Below are 23,374 nucleotides of genomic sequence, written 5' to 3' on the forward strand. Positions count from 1 at the left end.
CAACTGTCAACAGTATACAGCTGTGATTTCCAACCCTGGTCCTGGAGAACACCAGACTTTAGTAGTTTTCTGCTCTAACACACAGCCTTCAGCTCAGAAACAGCTTGTTAATGAGCTGATTAGCTGGATCAGGTGTATTGGGAGAAAGATAAACACTAAAATGTGCAGGGCAGGCAGTCCTCCAGGACCAGGATTGGGAATGACTGATAGCATTGAATTGACCATAATGAGGTGACAGAGTCTATTAATAGACAGCTGTATCCTTTTTCAATAATAGTTTATTCTCACAACCTTCCATCAGATTTAATGGGCTGGGTCTCTAAAGCGTCTTTTAGTTGTAATTATACAGCTCTGGAAAAAAATGAAACCACTTAAAAGTGGTTAAGGTGGAAAATATAATACAGAGAAAGATGTATGATCACAAGCCATCAAAACAAGCAGAAGTGCTTGATTTTTTGCACCAGGAGTGACAAAGTTATTCAAAAGCAGTGTGTAAGACTGGTGGAGGAGAACATGCCAAGATGCATGAAAACTGTGATTGAAAATCAGGGTTATTACACCAAATATTTCTTAACTCTTATATCTTTATGAATATGAACTTGATTTCTTGCCATTATTGGAGGTCTGCAAATAAATGCTCTAAATGACAACATTTTTATTTGAAATTTGGAAAAACAAATTGTCCGTAGTTTACAGAATAAAACAACAACGCTCATTTTACTCAAACATATACCTATAAATAGCAAAATCAAAGAAACTGATTCAGAAACCCAGCATTCTCACCATTCACTGAGTATAAACAGTGAGTAAGTGCAGAGCTTCTTTCTAATGCAGCGTGTTACTCAAAAACAAACACGTCATGGGACAGAAGTAATGTGATCTCATGAATGATCTTCTATTCGTGCTGACTTTAAAGGAGAAGATCACCAAAATAAAACTTCACCCCTTATTCCAAAACCAGTCAATAATATATTTCAATACTTTTTTCAATACATTTTTCATCATGCACAAGATTAATTACAAAATTATGCCTCATAAAAAAAAATGCAAAACCGCCTAACTTTACAATAATGGTTTCATTGCAACATTTCCTGAACTAGATATAATTAACCGGGATTAACTCACACTTTTTGTAACAAAACATCCAGTTAATATAGTTTTTTTTTATCTTTAAAGCATGATGATCACTGTATTTAAACAGTAAATATCTACTTTTTTTTAATTTAAATGTTTTCCAGGAACAACACACAGGAAGCTGTGTCTGGCCCTGCTAACACTAATGTTTTGACCAGCCCAGTAGACAATGCCAGAGAATCTACTTCAGAAATTACCTTTGACCCTGTAATTTGTCTGCATTATTAAATCTGACTTTTATTTATTTTTTTTTAATTTTATTGACAATGTTCATGATAATATTCAGAAACCACATAGTTCAGAATTGTTAAGAGCGTTATTTTCATATTGCCCATCTGTTTTTTTTTTATTCAGCAGAACTTTTATATGGATAAAAGTGGTTAATGTTACAAAGGCCAGCTTTCCTGAACTACACCCTTTTTATTATTTTATAGTGTGGAAACAGCCGAGTTACTGGCTCAGTGCAGACTATAATTAAGCAAAAGGCTGTGTGCAGCGCATGGTTCAGAAAGGGTGCAGTGAGCGTCTGTAATGGACAGAGCTCATCATTAGGCTGCTGACTCACTGATCTGACACCAGCGTGTCGATCCAGAGGTGCTGCTGCCCACGCATCAGCCCAGAACCACCCAGTCAGGTTCAGAAATGGAGCTGAAAACCCTGAGCTTGCACTGGCCAGCTTGTCTGGAGTAAACCCACCCTCCAAAAAGCCTCCCCCACCCAGAAGTTCCACCTCCCTCCCTCCTCACCAACAGACTGGCATAGTGCTCAGGTCTCTGCAAAACACTTCATTACATCTGTCCTGTAAACACTTTCCCCTCATTCTTTATTTTCATCTGCCAGCCAAAACGCTTTCTGAGGCTGTGCTTAAAAAGTATGCCTAAGTGCAAGCAGACAAAATAAGTCCTAGTCAAGAATTACTGGAAGGGGCAGGTCAGTGTTTGGTACATCAGCAGCAAAAGCATTGAAACAATAACAACACAAACACTACATTGCTGCCGCGCCCAGCTGAATGTGCATGTTTATCATACTCGCAAATTTAGAACTGGTTCCGGGGCGGCTCTCTAGCAATTTCTGGAATTCCTAATTTGAAGGTAATGTCAAGATGAAAGGTAAGAAAAATGCAATTTTTACACAACGCAAAAGCAGTGGTATAGAAATTGTCATATTAGATTCAATATTGACTACACCACTGTGCATTTTCAAATTGTACACAATATTATCATTCTAATTTCTGAATAAAACAATAATAGATACCTTTTGTCCTTGATTTGCTATTGACTGAAGATTTAGGGTTATTTTTCATATAATTAATTATGTAGAATTATCATGCTAAATGATGTTGCATGCATTATTTATTTATTTGGCTTATTTACACATTTATTTAATGTAAAAACAGCTTTTACAGAGTTAAAATCCTGAATCAAATCAACAAACTTGTCTAAGCTTTTTTTGCCGTTAAAAAAAAAAAAGATATGTCAAAGCTAAATTAAAGTGCAAAGTAAAAAACAGTATTACTTACTCACACAGCGGAACCATATTAGATTCAATATTGACTATATCTTTGTGCATTTTCAAATTGTACACAATAATATCATCATCATCATTTCTGAATAACACAAAAAATATATACACTTTTCTTACTTGATTTGCTATTAACTGAATTTTTTATATTTATTTATGTTTGCAGTTTATAACTATCGCTAAAAGATCCTAAAATATTGTGATATTATTTTAGCGCTATATTGCCTACCTTCACTTTCCTTGAACTACACCAAAGTAACACTCTCTGTATCATTTCAACAAAAGCACAAAACATGCTGAATGATGTTGCATGCATTCTTTATTTATTTATTTGGCTTATTTGGACCTTTGCAAAATGCAGAAAACAGCTTTTACAGAGTCAAAAAAAAATACTGAATCAAATCGACAAACTCATCTAAAATTTTTTTTTTTTTTTGCTGTCAAAAAAAAAAAGATACATATCAAAACTACACTAAAGTGCAAAGTGAAAAACAGTATTACTTACTCACACAGCAGTACTCCATTCTCCAGAGAGCTCCGGAAGCTGCAACTCCCAAACTTCTTCTTAGTGACCGCCTGTACAGAGAGAACAAACACAGGAAGCAACAGTCACTGAGTGAGAAGGTAAGATGTGCAATTAGAGGAATGTTCCAGGCTTCCAGAGTTCCTATCCTGAAAGGACCAGCAAATCATCAGCAGAGCGTATTCTCTCGAGTGAGATCTTGAGTTTGCCTCACTTTGCTCCAAGTCCTTCAGCAAACAGGGCAGGAGCCCAGCAGCCAAACCGCGGAAAACAAGAGCATCTGGAAGAATGTGACAATACAGCGTGCAGCTCCAGCCTCATGCCTTTCCAATGATCTCAAGCAACTTCTGCAGGATACGGAGGAGAGGCACCCTATTGTTATTGCTTACCCACACTGGGAAGCATGTACATTGTGATTACCCCCTGATTACAACATGCACTCTCACTGGCTAATCCCAAAAAATAAACACTAGCTCCTTTTAGAGCCTACCAAAACTGCTTCTGAATGTATGACAGTAAAGAAAAGTGACTCAGTAATCACATACAGTACTGTGCAAAGGTTTTAGGCACCTAATTAAGCAAATTACACTAATTCATTTCTCTTAGCAATACGAGTGTTTTTGCCTGAAAAAAGCACCAAATATGATTTAAACAGATGCAAATAAATATAAATACAGCAAAAGGTAACAAGATTTTTTTTATTTTTAGGTAAGTAGGTTGTATCCTGTGCCAAGCTGTAGAACAAAGTTTAGTTCCAGATTTCTCCTGGATGCTCCTCAGCCAGCATGTGTGTTTAGTTCCATCAGCAGCTCACCTGATTTACCAAATTTACCAAACCAGGTGTTGATATGATGAGAACTAGAAATAACACTACTAAATTTGGATGATGAGAGATAAGGAGATGTTTTGCTGTTCGTATTTATTGTAATGCTAGTGTTTTTACTAAGCTAATAAACACTTACTGCAGAGATAAGAAGCTTTTTCTTTACTTAGATTTCCCACAGGTACCTAAAACATTTCCACAATACTGTACATTAGACCTGTTAGACTTTAATAAATAAACACAAGTAGAAAGTCCCAAATGATTCCACAAGGGGAGGGCAGACTTTAACTTGCAAAAGGAAGAAAAATAAACAAGCACTGGTATCGACTGTAGCGCTGTCACAAAGGCTGCAACTAATGTTTATTTTGGTAGTATATTGATTATTCTTCAGATTAGTCTATACGGTTATTTTTGTCATGCCCTTCTTCTCTGTTTTCTGTAGGTATGGCTCCTGTTCCTAGCTTTCTCTTACACTTCAACAATATAGAAATAGACCAACATGTGATTTAAATGCCCAGAAGACATTTAAATGTGAAGTGTTCTGATATTTACTGAGAAAATATGTATTCTGTCGTGTTTGGAAATGTTTTTGACCACACTGAGTGTGAACCGAGCCCTTAACTTTCTCTCATTGCTTTTCTGTCCCCAGCACTTTGTGCAGTGTGGTGCTGCTACAAGTTATCCATTAATCAGCCCTGAAACTTCAACAATTCTTTTTAGAATAAACATTGTTGCTTATGTCAACTAATTGTTGCTGCCCTAGCAGTTAGGTTCATTCAATTTCAGATCACAATTAACTGTCATTGAAATATTATATTTATATGACCGTTAACATTAACGGATTAACTATTTTAGAGCAAAACAATTTTAGCAAGGCTAAATAAGACGTAATATTACTGCAATAATGAGCACAAAATATTATGAAAAAGAATGCCAATTTATTGAATGGTAGATTTAAATGCAGTTTCTATGTTAATAAAGTGATAAATATGCATATTACATCCTATAATATTGAAAATAATAGATGTACATTTGCTAGATTAAATGTACTATGGTCCAAAAACTGTTTTTATTAGGCTAGGTAGATACTGGTTGAGGAATACTAACATGTTGAATTTTGGAAGAAAGGAAGAAAATGATTGTGATGAATGCATTATCTTAATAATGCATAATAATTCTGATGAAGCAATGTAATGTATGTAATAATTGTGTCAGGCCTAATTGGGTAATACTCTGGGTTCAGGTGCAAAAAACAACATATAGTTAAAAATATGTTTAACGTAAAATATTTTTTAAATGTTTGTTTTTTTGTCTATTATACAACTACCACAAACTACCACAAACAAGTAAAAAATAACCTGACCCAAAAATACACATCATAAAAGAAATCAGAAAGATGGTATTGTTTGAGGGCACAGGGCAATGTCAGTCTCAGGAGGCCTGAGCGAGTAAAACAGGTAGAACTGGCTTCACCAGGATCAATAGGTGTTGGCTAAAAAATCCTCCAAACGTAGCTCCCACCATTGTTCTGCTCCATTAGATATACAGCTTCACAGGACATGTACTTGCATCTTCAGAACTGTACAGCAAAATAAAAGCAGCATTCTAGTTTATTTTTATAGCATACCTTCCTTCATACAGCACGTTTTAAATAGAGGGTGACTGTGAAAATATCTATGAAACTGGATTAAATTCACTGTTATATATATATATATATATATATATATATATATATATATATATATATATATATATATATATATATATATATATATATATAGCCAAAATATTTTTAGACACACCCTTAAAACTTTAAAAATGTAAAGAAATTGCTGCATACACACAAGTAAGTCTGTTTTCCCACAGCTCCACTCTCCTAACATAAAACATGAAATCCTGACCCCTGCTGCTTCCTAAGGGTATCAGACATTCCAGAACCAATGAAAACATACAACATAAGTGTAATGTTCTTAAGATTAAGGCGGATTGATTCATTTTTGTTATGTTTTAAATATGTTTTAAATAACTCTAAAAATGTATTTTTGGACAAATACATTTAAGAATTTAATGAAATCAACAACCATTTAAAGTAAGTTCAACTTCTGGCACTTAAATGTGCATTTTTCACTTTTTTTATTTTATTAAAGTATCCTATTAGTTACTAAAGTTACAGAGTTACAAATCAACAACACCATTCCTTGTATTTATGTCAAAGTCAGTAAATGAACTGTTCTTGTTGTTCTTCCTAATAGTAATAAAAGTTCTACTTTATCATACAGAGCCATATATTGGCACACTATAATATATATTATGCAATAATAAGTTCAATGGTCCATTTTACAAATTATTTAAGTCTTAAATTAATTAAGAAATGGTACAGAAAAGTATTCATGTCACCATAATCCCTTTTTTTCTCATATAACTCATATAACAATAATGTTTGCTAATTTTTTGAGAATATGTAGACATTAGAATTGGAGCAACAAATCATTAAAAACATCAAAACAGTTAATAAATCAAAGATGAATAAAAAAAATAAATAATAATAATAATAATAAAACTACTGCCAAACTACTGACCATATAAAGGTCAGTAAAAAAATAAGTAACAAGATTTTTTAAAAAGTGTTCCTTCAAACTTAACTTAACAGGGCTTTAGAAGTTCTACTGCACTTGAGGATACCTATATATATCTTGGATTACTGAATCCATTAACAGTGCCATTACAGGGTTAGGGCAGAAAACTGCTGCGGCAGCTGTGAAGCTCAATTATATGACGCGAGGTCTGAATCTAAAACAGTTACATATTAGCATCAAACAACCCAAACACAAAGCTTCTGTTCAGGCCAGCAGGAGCAGCCAGGCTTTCTAAGCTGTGTGGACACACGCAATGCAGCCCATCATTAATTGGGCCAAAGCATTTTAATCCTTATGCAATCACAGGGTACACTGAACACTAATGAGTGCTGATGCCAAGTGTACAACATTCTCATTTTCCAAGTCAAGAAGTAGGGCCTGCTGGTCTAGTGCCCGTGGATTTAGGAGAAGAACATTAAGAGCTAAAGTGAAGGAACAATGTCAGATTATGAACTGAACAAAAAAGATTACAGAGACTTTAACAATTTAAAATTGATCCTTAGTTTACATCCACAATTTTTCATATCAGTTAATATGCAGCTTATGATATTTACCTTCTATTTTTGATACACTTTTTTCCTGAATGCACAAAATTAAGCATTTATTTATTTTGTAGCATACATACAAAATAAACTATATGTCCAAATATTTGTGGACACCTCTTCTACTAAATGCATTGTCTTGTCCCTGTAGAGCAGGGGTGTCCAAACTACGGCCCGCGGGTCATTTGCGGCCCGTTTCCTTTTTTTAGAGCGGCCCACAAGGTATTTTAGAAATAGAATTAAAGTTGGCCCGCTGTTAAGCAGGATTTTATAATGTGAGATTCAAAGTTTGAACGCTAGGTGTCAGAAACTGGCCAAAGAGAGTGAAGTTGTAGCGCAGACAAACGGGCCAAAGAGTCTAAAAGCGGAGAGAGTGCGCAGTTGTACTGCAGAAAACGGCAAAAGAGTCTAAAAGTTGCCGTAATTAACGATTTTTATATTAAGAGACATCATCAAATGAAACATCAATTTGAAAAATCTTAGTTTACACAACACTGTCAAAGATAAAGATAGTAAGTCATGTAAAATGGTGTGTAAATGAAATAATCAGGAAAATGTATTATTTAAATTGGTATATTTCATTATTTGTTTTATTACAGAGTCTGTGGCCCGTGACTTCAAATATATTTCTCCTTCTGGCCCCCAACAAAAAAAGTTTGGACACCCCTGCAGTAGAGAATAGGAATCTCTGGAGCAGATAAACATAAAGCTGTTGGAAACATACCAATATAAAAGCCTACTTTTTGGATTAACTGGAGCGTTGTGGATAAGGTGGGTTGACGAGAATCCAACACCCAGACCTCACTAACAATCTTAATGCTGAATGCAATCAAATCATCACATCAATAAATCTAAATCTAAAAGAAAACTTCTCTGGACAGTAGAGACAATTACTTACACAACAGCATGACAAACTCATTTTAACTTTGTAATACCCTTGCCTTAAAAAAACTAAATAAAAGCAATAAAATAAGCAGGTACTAAATACTAAAAATAATTACAAAAAAGAAAAAACTATTAAGATTCGATAAGCAGTTTTCAACATATTTAACAGACAAACGAATAAATAAATAAATAAATACATAAACCACATGTGACCCAGTGTCATGCAGAAAACAGCATAAACAATAACTAAAGAGCTCATGACTACAGATATATCATTCTAAATCATTCCAGCTGATTAAATCAGACATTTCTTTACAGTTCCTCACACCATAGCTAAGTACCAGTCTTAACCTTCAAACTATGCCATCGCTGAAGCAAAACAGGAATGTCTAAAGCCACAGCCATGGAGTCTGGAGAAAGAATGTGCGCATGTGACAGACTCCAGACCATTCAGTCCACTTTAACAACCTGCCCTTTCCTCCTGCACCCATACACCCATACACACACACACACACACACACTTACAGCTCTGTTAAGTGTGCCCTCACGCCTGGCAAACTGTTAATCATTCAAATGAGGGGCCCAATGACACATTACCTTTCCATACAGAGGAGCAATCAGCACCAGGCTGCTCTGAAACAGCCCTGCCAAGGCCCTGTGCCCATGACAATGAACCAGTGTGTAAGTGTTGCAGGCTGATGTCACAGTGAAAGCATTCAGATTCACCCCTCATGAAATAAGAACAATATTTGTTTAGTTACAGCCAGTGCTCTGGTCTGCCATCCCCTGCTGAGAGAAGAATTCACAAGGCCAGAGAGATCCACATCGTTTGTGTTCTTGAAGTGGATAAGGGAGCGCCACATGGTCTGATTGAATAGGACAAGCAAAAAGTACAAAGCTGTATTTTGCGTTAATCAGTTAAAAACGATTTATTTATTTATTGAGATCAATATCCCGGTATGGTGTCTGTGCTATTAGTGAATGACTATAAACAAATGTAAACTGCAGGCTACTCTTTGGGCTCATGTAGTAGAATATTGTTGCGGTCACAAAAACTCTCCAAAATGTCAACTTTACTGGAAAATGATTCTTTTTTTTTTACTTTCAGTGGAAATCAATGCAAAAAAAATATGATCTGCTTTACAGAATGCATTTATATTGGTCCATTCATAATTAAATGCAGTCACATCCAGTGTAACAACCGCTGTATTCACATTATTAAAAGAGAGAAAAAAAACAGCTGTAGATACAAGGTTTTTGTCCAAAGTGGTCATCAGTAATACTATAAAATAAATAAAGCTTTCTATATGGTTATTAGCTGTACAGTTTTAGTAATGTCATTGAAGTGGTAACACTATTTTTATAAATACAAAACAAGCTATTTGAAAAAAGGTTATAGAGTATCCAAAACTTTCCATTAAAGAACCATCCATTTTAAAGTTGCTGGAAACAAAAAGCTGATACTAAGTACTGATATATTGGACTTAGTGCTGTAAATGAATGCTACATAAAAACAGCTCATACTGTCAGCTTTTGCCAGTATCTTTAGATTCACCACCTTGATTGTTCTAATGTTTTATCCATTCTAACTTCTCTAACTAGATGTCATAACAAATAAACATCATGACATATTTTGTATTATAAATAACATGATATTACACATATGCAATATCATCCAGCCCTATACTCAAAGCCACAGCTTGACTATATATATACTATATACAGTATATTTATTTGTTCCATACAATCCTTTTGTCCTGTCCTTGCCCTGATGAGTCTACCGACTGTTATTTATTTATTTATTTACTTCTCAAATATCATATCGTATTATACACTGTCAGACGTACAAACAGAGCAATGTACCCTGAAAGGTACGCCGTGACCCATCAGTTTCAACTGTGTTCTTTTAAAGTGAAAAAAGCAACTGCAAATTTAGTACAGATATATCCCTTATTAAATAAAGGTAGTGAAAGAGGTAGCAGCACCCTGGTGATTTGAGGGTGATTGGGATTGGGAGTTTTGGAGCTTTCTTGATGGAAAAAAATAGCCAAACAAAGGACAAAGTTCTGTAATACTGTAGATGTTCATTTTGATGTGGTTTTACATCAAGGACTATTTAAAATTTCTAATTTGTCTCATTTGCCTCTATGGCCCAATCAACCTTAAGTAAGAATGGGCCTTATTATTTATTAGGCATCTCAGAGTAAAAGTACTGATCTAAAAATGTAGTAAACTTTAACTGATCCTGAATCAGCATTCTTACTCTGAGAAGTTTGATAAATATTTGCCAGTGTTCTTAAAACAAACAAAATTTCATGTTTTTATAAGTGCTGTATAATTTCTTACCTCCATCCATCTCTGAGCTTCTGTAAGAGCTGCATCACACTCAGACAAGGACTCACTCCACTCCATCTCTCCACAAGTATGTGTGTGTGTGTGTGTGTGTTTGTGTGTGTGTGTGTGTGTAGATTAGCTTCTTCTGAGTCTTGATTCACAAGTCTGCAGTCTGGACAACCTACAAAACACAACAGTTAGACATGTCTCCTCAATTTCCCCCTTAAATTTAAAAGTCCTGAACACTGAATAGACTTTCCTTTAAGGACATTACAAACAGGAGGGTCTGCGTTAACCCTTTCAGACCTGAAATAGGGGCGTATCGTACTTATATCGCCAACATTTTCAGATATCATGAACAATATTATACCCTGAAATATCGTGCCATATCACCCACTCAGGGTACTTTAGGGTACTCATTTTTTGCTGTTTTTATCAAAAAGAAATTTTCACACTGTTCTCATTTCCCATTATATATCTAGTAGAGACAGGTTCTTTTTGTTCAGTATCATTTATTTTACTTCAGTCCTGGATATATGGAGATATTTGGAGTGCATTATTATTAGTATCATGACATCTTGGATCATTGACTTCTGTTACAAATCTGATAAAATTCTTGTATTTTTTTAATATATCAGTTATATTGTATGCAATAATAAAATTTTATTTTCATTTTGTTGCAGTAGTGTATTCTTGAAATATATATATTTTTTAATTTAGTGTTATTGTTCTCATGAAAATACTGTAAAATATTGTTTTATTATTTTAGGGCCCTATCGCCCACCTCTAACCTGAATTATGTGCCAGGGATGGAAAAATATTTAAAAAAATAACAACAACACTGTTTTCTGTCTGTAATACACACAAAAGAAAGACTCTAATATTCGAATATAAAATCTATATAAACAATACATTCAATTAACTAAAAAGAGTAACAGTTTTTTTTTCATCTATTGGATTGCATCTATTTGATATGCTTAACATTTTTATTTTAGATTTGATATTGATTAATAACTTTTATGCTCACAAACCATCCTTAAACACTAAATAAAAAAACGATGAAAAGTGTGATTAGAAATTACATAAAATTAGTAAAAATTAGCTTTTTTTAATTTGCCTTTTTGGCTGTAGTGTTGTTTTATTTCAGTGGGCAATGGGCGGGGCTAAACTATTGTTTCATTGGCTTTTAAACATTTTCATTGGCTCGTCAATAGTCTATTCTGATAAACAACAGGTCTCAGTTAGTGTTATGTGAAACAAAACAGAGAAAAAAAAATAAGTAAATACATCTTGTCCACTGTAATGAACACACAATATGAAAATGTTAATCTGTGTCATTATGTTTCAGCAAGAGTTATAATTAGGCATTAGGCAATATTTACACTTTAGCAGTGAAAAAACAACAGTGCAGTGTAAGTTACAGCAGTCTCCTTTAATTTGGTGGTTAAAATCCTTTAATTAGTTAATTAATTTAAGCTGTATGTGGAATAATGAAGCACGCTGGACACACTCTGTCTCCAGTCTGAACTCTTACCTGTTCACAGCACTGCCCCGCCGCTCCTGCGCTCCTCACACAGCCCTTTAACATCACTATACCTCCACTAAACCGCACACCGCTGCAGGCCTCCACAGCTCCAGACACAGGTTACAGTACTGGTTTCAGAACAGCGACATGCTCTCCAGAAAAGTTTCCCAATTAACTCTCCTACAGCCCCGAGCTGCAGACCCGCACACCCGCTCTACTACTACCGCCGCTCAGCTCTCAGTACAGCAGCGGCACGCAGGCCGGGCTTCAGCACACTGCGCCCCCAAGCGGCTACACGCAGTTAACACACCACTGAACATTCTGAGGCAGGGGCGGGCAATTCGTTTTTCCGAGTGGCCACGAGAAATTGGAACTGTTTTAGGTCAGTGTAACATTTATCAGTTACATTTTCTGACCGTTTGAAGCTAAATGCAAAAAAATTGAATGTAAAAATTCATTAAGTTTTCATCCATTTCTGTGTCCCTCACAATCGGAATTTTAGAAAAAATAAAAATATATATTTTCTTTTTTAATTTCTGATTTTTCATTTTTTTTAAAAGTTGAATCATTCCATCAGATTTGACTTACAAAATACAAAAATAAAAAACATTTGAAAATCGAGAAAAGATTAACTTTTATTTTTCTTCTTTACTATACTGAATGGAAAAAAATAATAATGTATTGATTTTTTTTTTATTGTAAGTTTGTGATTATTTTGCTTACTTATGAATATTGCTCTTATTCAGTCTTAGAATTTTATTTTAACCTCATTTTAAGTGATTTAAACTCAAAATAAGCTAAATAAACTCAATATTTATGCTTATACATAAAATATTGACCTATAGTTACTACACCTTAAATACCTATAGTTGGCCATGCTTTTTTATTTTTAAATATTAATAATACTATATAAATATCATATACTATATAATACATATAATTAAAATTGCATGTCATAGTGACCAACACATCATCCAACAGAAATGTGTGTAAAATGCTGGTGTTTTTATATATATTATTTATATTGGGGGCGCAAGGATGGCTGCCTCTGATTAGCCTCTGATAAGCTTCATGAATATTCATGAGCCATAAAAAGAGGTACGCTCGACGAGACTTTAAATAGTCAGCGACCAGAGAAGTGTTTTTGATCGTGGTGACATATGGGAAAACAACGGGAAATCTATTTAGACTAGTAGAACACGTGTAAAAACCTGCCATGGCATTTTTTCCTGTCAGTAACAAGGAAAACGTTTAGTTAGGTGGTTGAATTCAATGTTTTTGCAGGGGGATTATTGGTAATCTGTTTTCTGATGGAATCGAAAACGGGTGGGAAACGTAAACGGGCGGAGAATAAAAACGGGCGGAGAATGAAAACGGGCGAAAAACGAAAACGGGTGGGAAACGAAAACGGGTGGGAAACGAAAACGGGTGGTAACAAAAACGGGTGTGAAGCGAAAACGGGTGGAAACAGAGATCACGCAAAGCGTAAGCGAGGGAAACAACAAAGGCTATCCTGGGAAGCGAGACAAACACACTAGAGAGAAGCACAAGGGAGGAGGAGCCAGGAAGAGAGGAGCAGGGGCGAAGCAGCTAATTCTGGGTCCTGTACACTCTCAATGTCAGTGATCCCCTATCCATGCCAGTACACAAGGAACATGAGAGAAAAAAAATCAGGGTTTTCATGGGCCCCTCTCCGTACTTGGGCCCTGGCTAGTTAGGTCCACTTTTCCCCCCACTACCACGACCATGCTTCCATCCAACCTTTTTCAGAAATTATATGTTGATGAAATGTAAAATGCTGATTCAAAAGGCAGAGGGTTGAGTTGTATGCCAGCTGGGTTGTCTCTTTCGCAGCGCGCGGGGCTGAGTTCAGACAAACATACCCATATAAAACTCAGCTCAGTTAAATAAACTTAAGATGAGTAAAGTTAATCAAATTTTGTCAAAGATAAAGGAGAGGTTGAGGTTTTGGTGTGCTGTTTCCATGATTTAAGAGTGAAACTAATGTGGAGGTATCCCAGCTGGCACACAACCGACCTTCAACGTTGAAATGTGGTTGAAATATGACTAAAGTAATGTATGTTGTTGTTTCAACGTTGAAACAATGTTGAATCAACATTTAATGTTCGATGGTTGTGCTAACGTTAATATTTAAACGTTGTATCAACATAATGTTCTCAACCGTCTGCCTTTTGAATCAGCATTTTACATTTCTATATAATTTTTAAAAAACTTCTATTTGCAGTAACTGCTTTTTAATTTAACCCTATGTTCATGTTCTAATAGTTTTACTGTTTGAGTGTTTTTGAGATCAGATGTTGAATCAGATTGGTAGTGGTGGGTTACTTTCGTTATACTCAGCTTTACTACAGTGATGTAAGTTTATTGTTAACACTGTTAACCATAGGATTTTCTAATTTTAGTGAGCTATGGTTTAATAAAGGTTGAACATATGACGTTGAAACAATGTTGCTATATCAACATGTGTCAGTTTTATTTTATTATGAATGAAATAAAAATGCTCTAAAATTATTGGAATAAAGTTGCCAGTTAAGTATCTTCTTGCCACATTGGAGGTATAAGGTTTTCATGTAAAAAAAATATGCAATGTCTCAGTTTGGAAATAAAAAAACACTTGTGCTTCATTTTATATAGTTACCCTTCGTAGCCTGGCAGACTGCAAACATCAGAAATGAATCATTTTCCATTTACATATTCAGTACATAAATTAAACCCAGCTAAAAAACATTCCTGCTTCAAATTTCATTAAAATCAATATTTATAATGGTTAAATGAACAGTTTAAAGATTTTGAAGAGTTTGAAGAAGGGCATCCACAGGACAGCGCAAATAATTCTATCAACAGAAAATGCAATCATTGGAAATGTGATAAACCACAACACATCAGCTTTTATAAACAGCTTAACCTTTAATACACCCAAATATTATCATTCCCGATTCCAGATCAGTTTAGAGACTTTAACATAACATCCAGTCTTTTGTGAAATCTGAAGAAACCCATCATTATTATTTCCATTAGAGCATTGGTAGGAGGGAGAGTTCAAAGTGGACCATTTTTTTAATGCAAATAGCAATAAAACAGCATTTTGATATGATTTAATACTTTCTTTTACCTAATCACAGATTTAATTGTTCATATTTAGTTCACTTATAGTCTGCACTTTAGGGTTAGAGCAACACAGCAGGTCAGGGAAATTTGCAGGTGTTAGAGTCAAAGCTTTCAGCAAACAACCATTTTATCAAAATCTATTCTGTAAAATTGCAAACATTCCAACATGTTCAGCACTTGAGAATGATTGGCAGTTTTCGTCTTGGTAGAACACAAAAGAGCGAGCAGCTTATGCTTTGGAAAGAGCCACCACAGTGAAGCGAAGCTCCTGAGGATCACGTGCCATGAATTTCTTGCAGACTTCTGCAGCATCCTGCAAACAAGCAGACAAAACACAATATTTCACAGACATAATTTAGAATTTCGCCTGATGAACTTTCTTTCAGCACAATATGAGTACACTATATGTCCAAAAGTCTGTAAAGCTGCTTATCTGAGGTTAATCAGAAAAAAAAGAAAATTAATAGGGAATTTAGACCTCACTTTGTTGCAATAACAGCCACTACTCATATGCGATGACCAATCACTAGAAACATGCTGGATAATTAGATCTGAATCATAAATGCTGCTCACACTCCTCACAAAGGTATTGGGTGGTGCAACATCTCACTAGAAAATGCAGTTCCACTGCTTTACAGCGAAGCTCTGAAGATACAACTCTACAAACTGTTTGCATTCAACTTAAAGCAGCACTAGGTAGGATTTCCTTGATTTTTAAACTTTTTAAAGAAGTAAAATTACAGCTTGAAATTCACGGCAGCACTCCATTGAGGTGTAATAGGGGGAATAGCAGTGTCTGTGCCGGAGCTCCTCTGAACTCAAACCAGACTCAATCCTACCTAGTGGAGCTTTAACGCAAGCCTAAAACAACGTGAATCTACAGTGTTACTGTCTCTTTAACTGGCTGACTATATTTACCTCAAGAAAACGGTCCTCTGAGGTTTTTCCGTGAACAATTGGAAAAGGTTTCCTTCCATCTGCAAAGGCAAACAAAAATACAAAACAAGAAATTAGGTTTGTAGCAGCTGAGCAGCAGCATCTCTTAAGTAAGCTTAAATAAATCAATTGCACTTCAGAATAATCAGTTGCTTACCCAATTCATGTAAATGTCCCCCAACATTTACCAAGGCAATAAAATGCAGGTCTACTTTTTCATCTAAACTTGGAGCCTAAAAAAGAAAAACAGCATCCATAAATTAATTTTATTTTCAAAAACACACTTTTTTTAAAACCCAATTTTGTTTTTTACATACAACCCATAAAACGATTTATGTTTCAAAACATGTTTTAAACTACTAATAAAATCAGATAAAAAAAAAACTAAAAATGTAATAGTTTTTGCCTTTGTCTCATTAATGCACTTGACTGTACTTGTTTTCCCCCCACCTTCCACTACTTGTGGAGTAAACAACAAGCTGATTGGCTCAGATTCTCAAAAAGATTAAAACCGGTGACCAGTTTTCTTATAAAAAAAATGTCTCCGTCACTACATACCAGTACTACTTCAAGCACCGAACAGAGCTAAACCAGATACCGTTAATAACATTAATAACATGCAGTACATTAGAATTTGAAGAACACAAACCTCTGTCTGGCCCTCTTGAGCACTTGACTCATGTGTTACACGGATACTCTGCAAACAAGAAAATACGAACCGTATCAAACAAAAGTTTAAATAAAGCAACTTCACAAACAGCAAATCATAAACACATTGTCTCAATTGTCTTCATAAAAAAACAGCATAAAAAGTTTAACCTCATCTTTTTCAAGGAAAGTTGCTTTCTCCTCTGGGCTCAACTTGGAGGACTGCACTAAAAATGTCTTCAGTGGTGAGTTGGGCTCTGCAAAGTAAACATTTGCAATTATTAAGTATCATGCAAGGAGAAAATACATTTATATATGGACAACTCATTAAAACCGCCTCCTTATTTCTACAAACTCAGCTACACTTACCATACATTGACCCATAATAACATACTTTGTTAAACTGCTTGGACCCTGTTCTTTAATGGTCAGTACCTCACAGGGCCACCACAGAACAGGTACTATTTGGGTGGTGAATCATTCTTAATACTGCAGGAACACTGGTGGTGGTTTATTTGCAAGTTGCTGTGGTACGAGTGTATCAGACACAGCAGTGCTGCTGGAGGTTTTAAACACCTCAGTGTCACTAAGAAATGTTCACGAACAAGAAACCTTGCAACACAGGCAATTAGAACCTGTAACCAACTTCTCAATGGATACTTTGCTTTTCACTTTTTGATTTTTTAGGTCTTTCTTCACATTACAACAATATATACACTGGAACCAATCAACTAAGCCGACTGATTAAGTCTAACAGCTTGTATCAAAGAAAAATATTGTATACTGTATGTCACTGTCACTGCAGTGCTTAGAATGACCCACCACCTGAATGATTCCTACTTTGTAGTGGTCCTGATCACAGGATTTTGAAGAACAGGGGGAAAGGAGGCTAACAGAATTGATAAAATGGACAATTATTGCATAAAGTATATATGCAATATGGTGATAATTAAGTGACCAGTTGGTGAGTACGTAAATGTAAAATTAGTAAATATCTATTATATTAAGCTAGGCCTGTCGCGATAATTAAGTTATCGACGATCATTTTTTAAACTGCGATCATTTTTGCCGACGTCGAAACAGCCATCGGGTCTCCAAGTGAGTTTGTTTACATTAGAGCGCTAGATTTCTAGAGCTGCTCTCTCACCGGCTCTTTGTCTGAGGCAAACGCACGCATAATTTGTGTTTTACAGCATATACATATATAATCAGAAAAGAGAATCTGCAAGTGCCTTTTGGTATTATGTCCAGAGTTTAAAAAAAATTATTAATGTAAATGTTACTTTCATCTATTTGTTACTTTATTTTTTATAAAGGTCTGTTTAATATTTAGCGCAGTTTTCTCAGAACTTATAGAGTACCAGGGTTGTTGTACTTTATTTGTTTCATTTATTTAGGATATTAAAATATTTTTATTTTGGAAGCTCAATGTCAGTTTTTAATAATAAAAAGTTATTTACACTGTAAAATGGTGTAATAGTATTATGCTAGTATATTATTACTGTGGCATATTGTCTTAAAGATCCTTTGGGAGCCCAGAAATAGGGAAAAAAAGCATTTTCTATAGTGGCGCTTTAAAATGACAATATTATCATTTATCGCAATAATTTCTGGGACAATATATCGTCCTGAAAATTTTGTTATCGTGACAGGCCTACATAAAGCCACTAAAACACTCTAAAGATCAACTTACCAAACTCAAGATGTCCTTGGTTATTTGCCACTGCGTGAATCAATCCTATTGTGCCACAAGCATTTCCAATAGTTTGTCTCATGAAGTACACGTCTGGGGATACTTCTTGCCCCTGGGCCTTAATCTTTGCTTCTTCCTCCAGTCTAAATGATTCATACTGTAAAACCAGAAAAGAAAACATTTTAGCCACAACAGATACACGAACACTTGAAATAACATGGTTATTGTTTAACTTTATATCTATTTATATTGGTTTTAATGCAGTTTTGAAATTCAGATAAAAGTAGAATGAAAGTTACGTTTATAACTTGCCATTTATAGATACTTAAAACTTGTAAATCTACCAGGTGAATCAAACATCATTGTTAAAAAAAGTTAATCTAAATAATGTTTATTACAATTTAATTCAGTCAGAAGCTTTGCTTTACATTACATCATTCTCTCCTAAACAGTGCCATGTACTGTAAAAAGAAGGGGTATTCTGAACCTCCTGTCTGTATTAAGCTTACTCATACCCTGCTCTTTCAAATGGCAGGATATCAGTCAGATGATACTCAGGTTGGCTGGTGTTCCCCCTACACTGCTCTAGTACTGGCATTCCAGATGAGCTGACATTCTTAAACATGATCTGCAGTTTATATGTCTGCTAATGGATACATGTAATGAATCCTACAGGGCGAGGTTTTCTGTGTATTAATTAACGTTAACTGTTGAATATGTGTACTATAAAAAAATAAAATAAAGTAAATAGCAGAGCCAAAAGGGAGAGCAGAGCTTAAATCTGCAGCTTTGGTAATAAAATCACTGAATATATAAAGTAAAATGTGATATATAAATCAATTGCTTACATGCACAGAATGGAATATTTAAATAAAAATGTTTCCAACAGTAAACAATAGTGCTATATTGAAGATTTTTTAAGATATATTTTATGAAGAACCATTTTGCCATGCTAATAATAATTGTAATGCTTCTTTAAGCATTTTAAGGCTTCTTTGATTTGTCATGGCTCTATAAATTGCCATCAAACTTCCAACAGAGCCATTAATTTGTATAGAATAAGTATATGTATAGAAAAATACTTAATATATTTCAGGTATTAAGCATCAGTGTTACTTAATTTCAGGTATATTGTCATTAGAGGCAAACATTGGGGAGTGGTTGATAAAAGAAAAAATAATTAAGCAGATTTTTTTTTCCTCACTGTGAAGAATGAAGAATTAGGGCTTTTCTTTTCAAAGGTTTTCTGTTATTTCTTTTAGATTAACAGATTTTAGATGTGTTGTCTTGTTGGGTAATGTGTCTGGTAAACTGAGAAAAAGGCTTATATGATGATTGATTACAGTGATCATTGGCTTTATACATTAGGTCTTCAGGAAGAAAACTGGAAATAACAGACTGTAATGTTAATGCAATCTATAGATTCTACATAAGTTAAACATAGGGTGAGAGTGTTTTAGAAACTTTCCCTATAACAAATTAAACTTTTGAACATGCAGCTGTCCTTTTAAAACATGTAATAATTCAAAAAATATGTAATTTATGTGGCGATGGTTTTCAAATGCAATTCGTCAATGACCAAACTATTAGACCAACATTCAAACAATCATGTTTAAAACATACAACTGAACAAGGCCAAGATTTACAAAAGCATCTCAGTATCCTACCTTCTCTGTCACAGGAAACAGGAGCAGAACAGCACACACAGGCCTGGGCACCATTGTAAGGAGCTCTGGATCCAAACCGTAAACATCTCCAAACTGCCATGTAGATACCAGTCCCAGCTGTCGTAAAAACTACAAGATATTTTGATACATAAAAATTCATGGTAAGACAGATTTTTTTAGCAGGGCCACTGGATTGCTGGTGATGGTGTTATTAATTTAAATCTTCCATGATTAAATTAAAACTTCAGAGTACCGCCTACTGGGGCTTTTGTGTGGACATTGTACGCTTTTGCAATCTGCAGATTAGTGACTCACGTTTCTGGACAGCTCAGAAAAATTGTGACAGAGATAAATAACAGGCGTGTGTAAGATGTGTGTGAGTGTAGGGAACTACAATGATTACATGGCTCCTCTTAAACCAAAGGTTAATTATTTATCTATTAACCCTAATGCAGAAAGTTATCTTGTGAAAGAGTAAAATGTATACTTAAATCATGCTAAAATAGGTCTGTACTTAAGTTATGATATTTTGGAACTACTAATTTGTACTTAATTATGTGTATTTAAAATGACAAAATAATATACATTTGCACTAAATTTATACTGAGTATATTACTCATGTGTTATGTTCACCACTTTAAGTATGTTTGTCTGTATATTTGAGCTGTCCAACTGAACATATTAAATAAATATAAATCAAAAGTGTAATTAAAGTATAGATTTAACATCACATTCATTTTGGGGAGGATAAACTGGTAAAAACTGGTAAAAACAAACATCTAATTGCTGCAGTTAAAGTTATTTTACCTAGACTAAACTAACTGAAGTAAATTTTTAAAGTACAGTTTTAATACATAAAAAGGTACATGAGCACAGTGTTCATTTGTATAAGCAACACAAAATGAAGGTTTATTAATTAAAATATATATTTTGTTAAGTATATTACTAGTACAAAAATAGCACAGCCAACTAAAGTATACCTTTTTTTTAATATTCTGGAATTCTGATTAAATAGGTAAAAATGTAAGTATAAGGAGAAAAAGTATACTTAAATTATTCCACAACTTTTCTGTCTCAGTCCATCAGCCAGTATATTGTTGCTGTCCAATGAAAAACATGTGTCTCCAAAACAGCAAATTTACAGGAGAGAGATGAAACCTTCTTACTTTTCAATTAAATTAAATGTAAAAATAATTCATTTCAGTTCATTCTGAATAATTTCCATTGGTTCTTTCATCATTACATTTTGACACAGTGTAAGGGACAGTTTGGGTTTTTAAAATGTATTGTAAACTAAAATAGTTTTTCATTGGACAGCATCGATATACCGTACAGCTCTGGAAAAAAATTAGGAGACCACTTAAAAATTATGAATTTCTTTGATTTTACCTAATTGAAATCCTCTGCAATATAATTAAGAGGAAGATGGATGAACACAAGCCATCAAACCAAGCTGAACTATTTGAATTTTTGCACCAGGAGTGGAATAAAGTTATCCAAAAGCAGTGTGTAAGACTGGTGGAGGAGAGCATGCCAAAATGCACGAAACTGTGATTAAAAACCAGGGTTATTCCACCAAATATTGATTTCTGAACTCTTAAACTTTATGAATAGGAACTTGTTTTCTTTGCATTATTTGAGGTCTGAAAGCTCTGCATCTTTTTTTTGTTATTCCAGCCATTTCTCATTTTCTGCAAATAAATGCTCTAAACGACAGTATTTTTATTTGCAATTTGGGAGAAATGTTTTTTGTAGTTTATAGAATAAAACAACAATGTTCATTTTACTCAAACCTATGCCTATAAATAACAAAATCAGAGAAACTGATTCAGAAACTGAAGTGGTTTCATTTTTTTTCCAGAGCAGCATGTAGTTTGACCCTGTCACCTGTTTGGCCAGACTGATGGAAGTCTCTGGAAGTCAGGTGTCCCCTTTACCCACAGCAGTAACGATTACATTAAAGTCTATATTAACTCTATCTAGAATTTTAATTTTCTAAACGATTCCACTGCTGCTGTTTGTCTATTTACTTGAATTAGACCTTTGTGGATGTCTAATGATTTTTTTTACATTCATTTGTATATGTTGTCTGACCAGAGTAGGATGTGATAGTACATGTGATAATAATATAAGATAGATGTGATCCCTGGTTCCTCTCAGGGTTTCTTCCCTGCCTCTGTCGCTCACTGGAGGTTCTGTGGTGTATGTTGAATGTTTTGTCTGATTCTCTGTCCATGTACCACATTTCTGAGACATCTACTCACTTGGTTCATAACCTGAAAAACAGAGAAATAAAAACAAATCAGTTCATCAACACAGAATCAGTGTTATATTTGCCAGTTATAGACAGACTCTCACTATAACGCCGTATTATATCCTAGCCGAACAGATATCATCATGTTTATGATGAGAGAATGACACAGGGTTCATTGAATAGCGATATCCAGCTAGTTTTCTGTCTATTAAACTGAATGAAAGTAAAAGCAAAGCTGCATACGTCTGGATTCGCCTCCAGTGGTAACCAGCGCTGCCCATCCATTTCTCCCTACAGTCCTGCTCTGTGTTCACTGAAAACACAACGATATTTCACCCTCGACTTTATATAGTATAACCAGTAGGGTTAGCCAGCTAGCTAACGTTAGCTTTCTTGATAGCTAGAATAAATCATATGGGTGGTAGCAGAGAATCTCTACAAAGGAGAACACCCACTTACGAATCTCTTCCGAGTGAGACCAAAATGAATGAGTTTATGTGGAGCACATGAACAAAATCAAAGTTTATTAATGTTTGTTATTTTTTTACACTAGAAAATGTTCTAATTTCTTTAACACAGAAAAATATAAAATAGTTCAGTACCGAATACATTATTTATAATGCTTTAAAACTGCAGTATAGGTTTTTTTTAAATATATATACTCAGTGCTCTGGCTGTATGTCCATCACCAGCTCACCAATCCGTCAGCGAGGAGTAGCAGTAATGCTAGCGTCTTTGTTATACAAAAAATGTTTTCTGTGTAATAATGCAAACAAACAAGTATAATTTATTTAGGTTTTTAGAAAAATGCATTATTCTACTTTGCAAACTCAAAATAACATTCCAGTTAAGTACTTAATTACTATTTTTAATTTGTATTTTTAGCCGTTTAGCTCCATTCACATCAGTTCATATTGGTCTCACTCGCGGGCTCCCTCTAGCGGTTTGGGGTAGTATTCTGCTATAACAGGTCAATGAGAATGTTATGTTAGCTAGACAAGTGAGTGCAGCGCTAAAGTGTAAAACATCGACCTCCGGTTTCGAATTCCTTCAAAATAAAAGTCCAAGCGAAAGCTCTTCACAGAGAATACAAATACTTGTTAATTGTGTTTAAATTGTAAATG

The 23,374-nt window shown here is 34.6% G+C and overlaps 2 protein-coding genes across 10 annotated transcripts in view; both read right to left on the reverse strand.

Annotated features, from left to right (window-relative positions):
• The window catches only part of lmo7a (LIM domain 7a), a 76,836-nt gene extending 64,715 nt beyond the window's left edge, over positions 1-12,121 (reverse strand). For 4 of the 9 annotated variants that reach the window (XM_049485331.1, XM_049485335.1, XM_049485336.1 and 1 more), the window contains exons 1-3: positions 11,933-12,119; positions 10,411-10,579; positions 3,161-3,231 (exon numbers count right to left, since the gene is read on the reverse strand). In XM_049485331.1, the coding sequence (XP_049341288.1) occupies positions 3,161-3,231; positions 10,411-10,476 (137 nt within the window). In that variant the 5' untranslated portion in view covers positions 10,477-10,579; positions 11,933-12,119. Of the gene's footprint in view, positions 1-3,160; positions 3,232-10,410; positions 10,580-11,932 lie in introns of all 9 variants that reach the window. The other 5 variants (XM_049485333.1, XM_049485330.1, XM_049485338.1 and 2 more) reach the window with 3 other exon arrangements.
• Positions 12,122-14,831: 2,710 nt separating this feature from the next.
• On the reverse strand, positions 14,832-22,266 carry uchl3 (ubiquitin carboxyl-terminal esterase L3 (ubiquitin thiolesterase)). Its single transcript, XM_007251743.4, has 8 exons — positions 22,261-22,266; positions 19,997-20,125; positions 18,330-18,486; positions 16,808-16,893; positions 16,638-16,685; positions 16,146-16,221; positions 15,971-16,029; positions 14,832-15,365 (listed from the first exon to the last, which is right to left on the reverse strand). Exons 2-8 carry the CDS (start codon positions 20,048-20,050, stop codon positions 15,282-15,284), a joined length of 564 nt encoding a protein of 187 aa, XP_007251805.3. The 5' UTR covers positions 20,051-20,125; positions 22,261-22,266; the 3' UTR covers positions 14,832-15,281.
• Between the last annotated feature and the right edge of the window lie 1,108 nt (positions 22,267-23,374).

This window comes from Astyanax mexicanus, chromosome 11 (genome assembly GCF_023375975.1).
Source record: "Astyanax mexicanus isolate ESR-SI-001 chromosome 11, AstMex3_surface, whole genome shotgun sequence".
Classification (NCBI taxonomy): Eukaryota; Metazoa; Chordata; class Actinopteri; order Characiformes; family Acestrorhamphidae; genus Astyanax; species Astyanax mexicanus.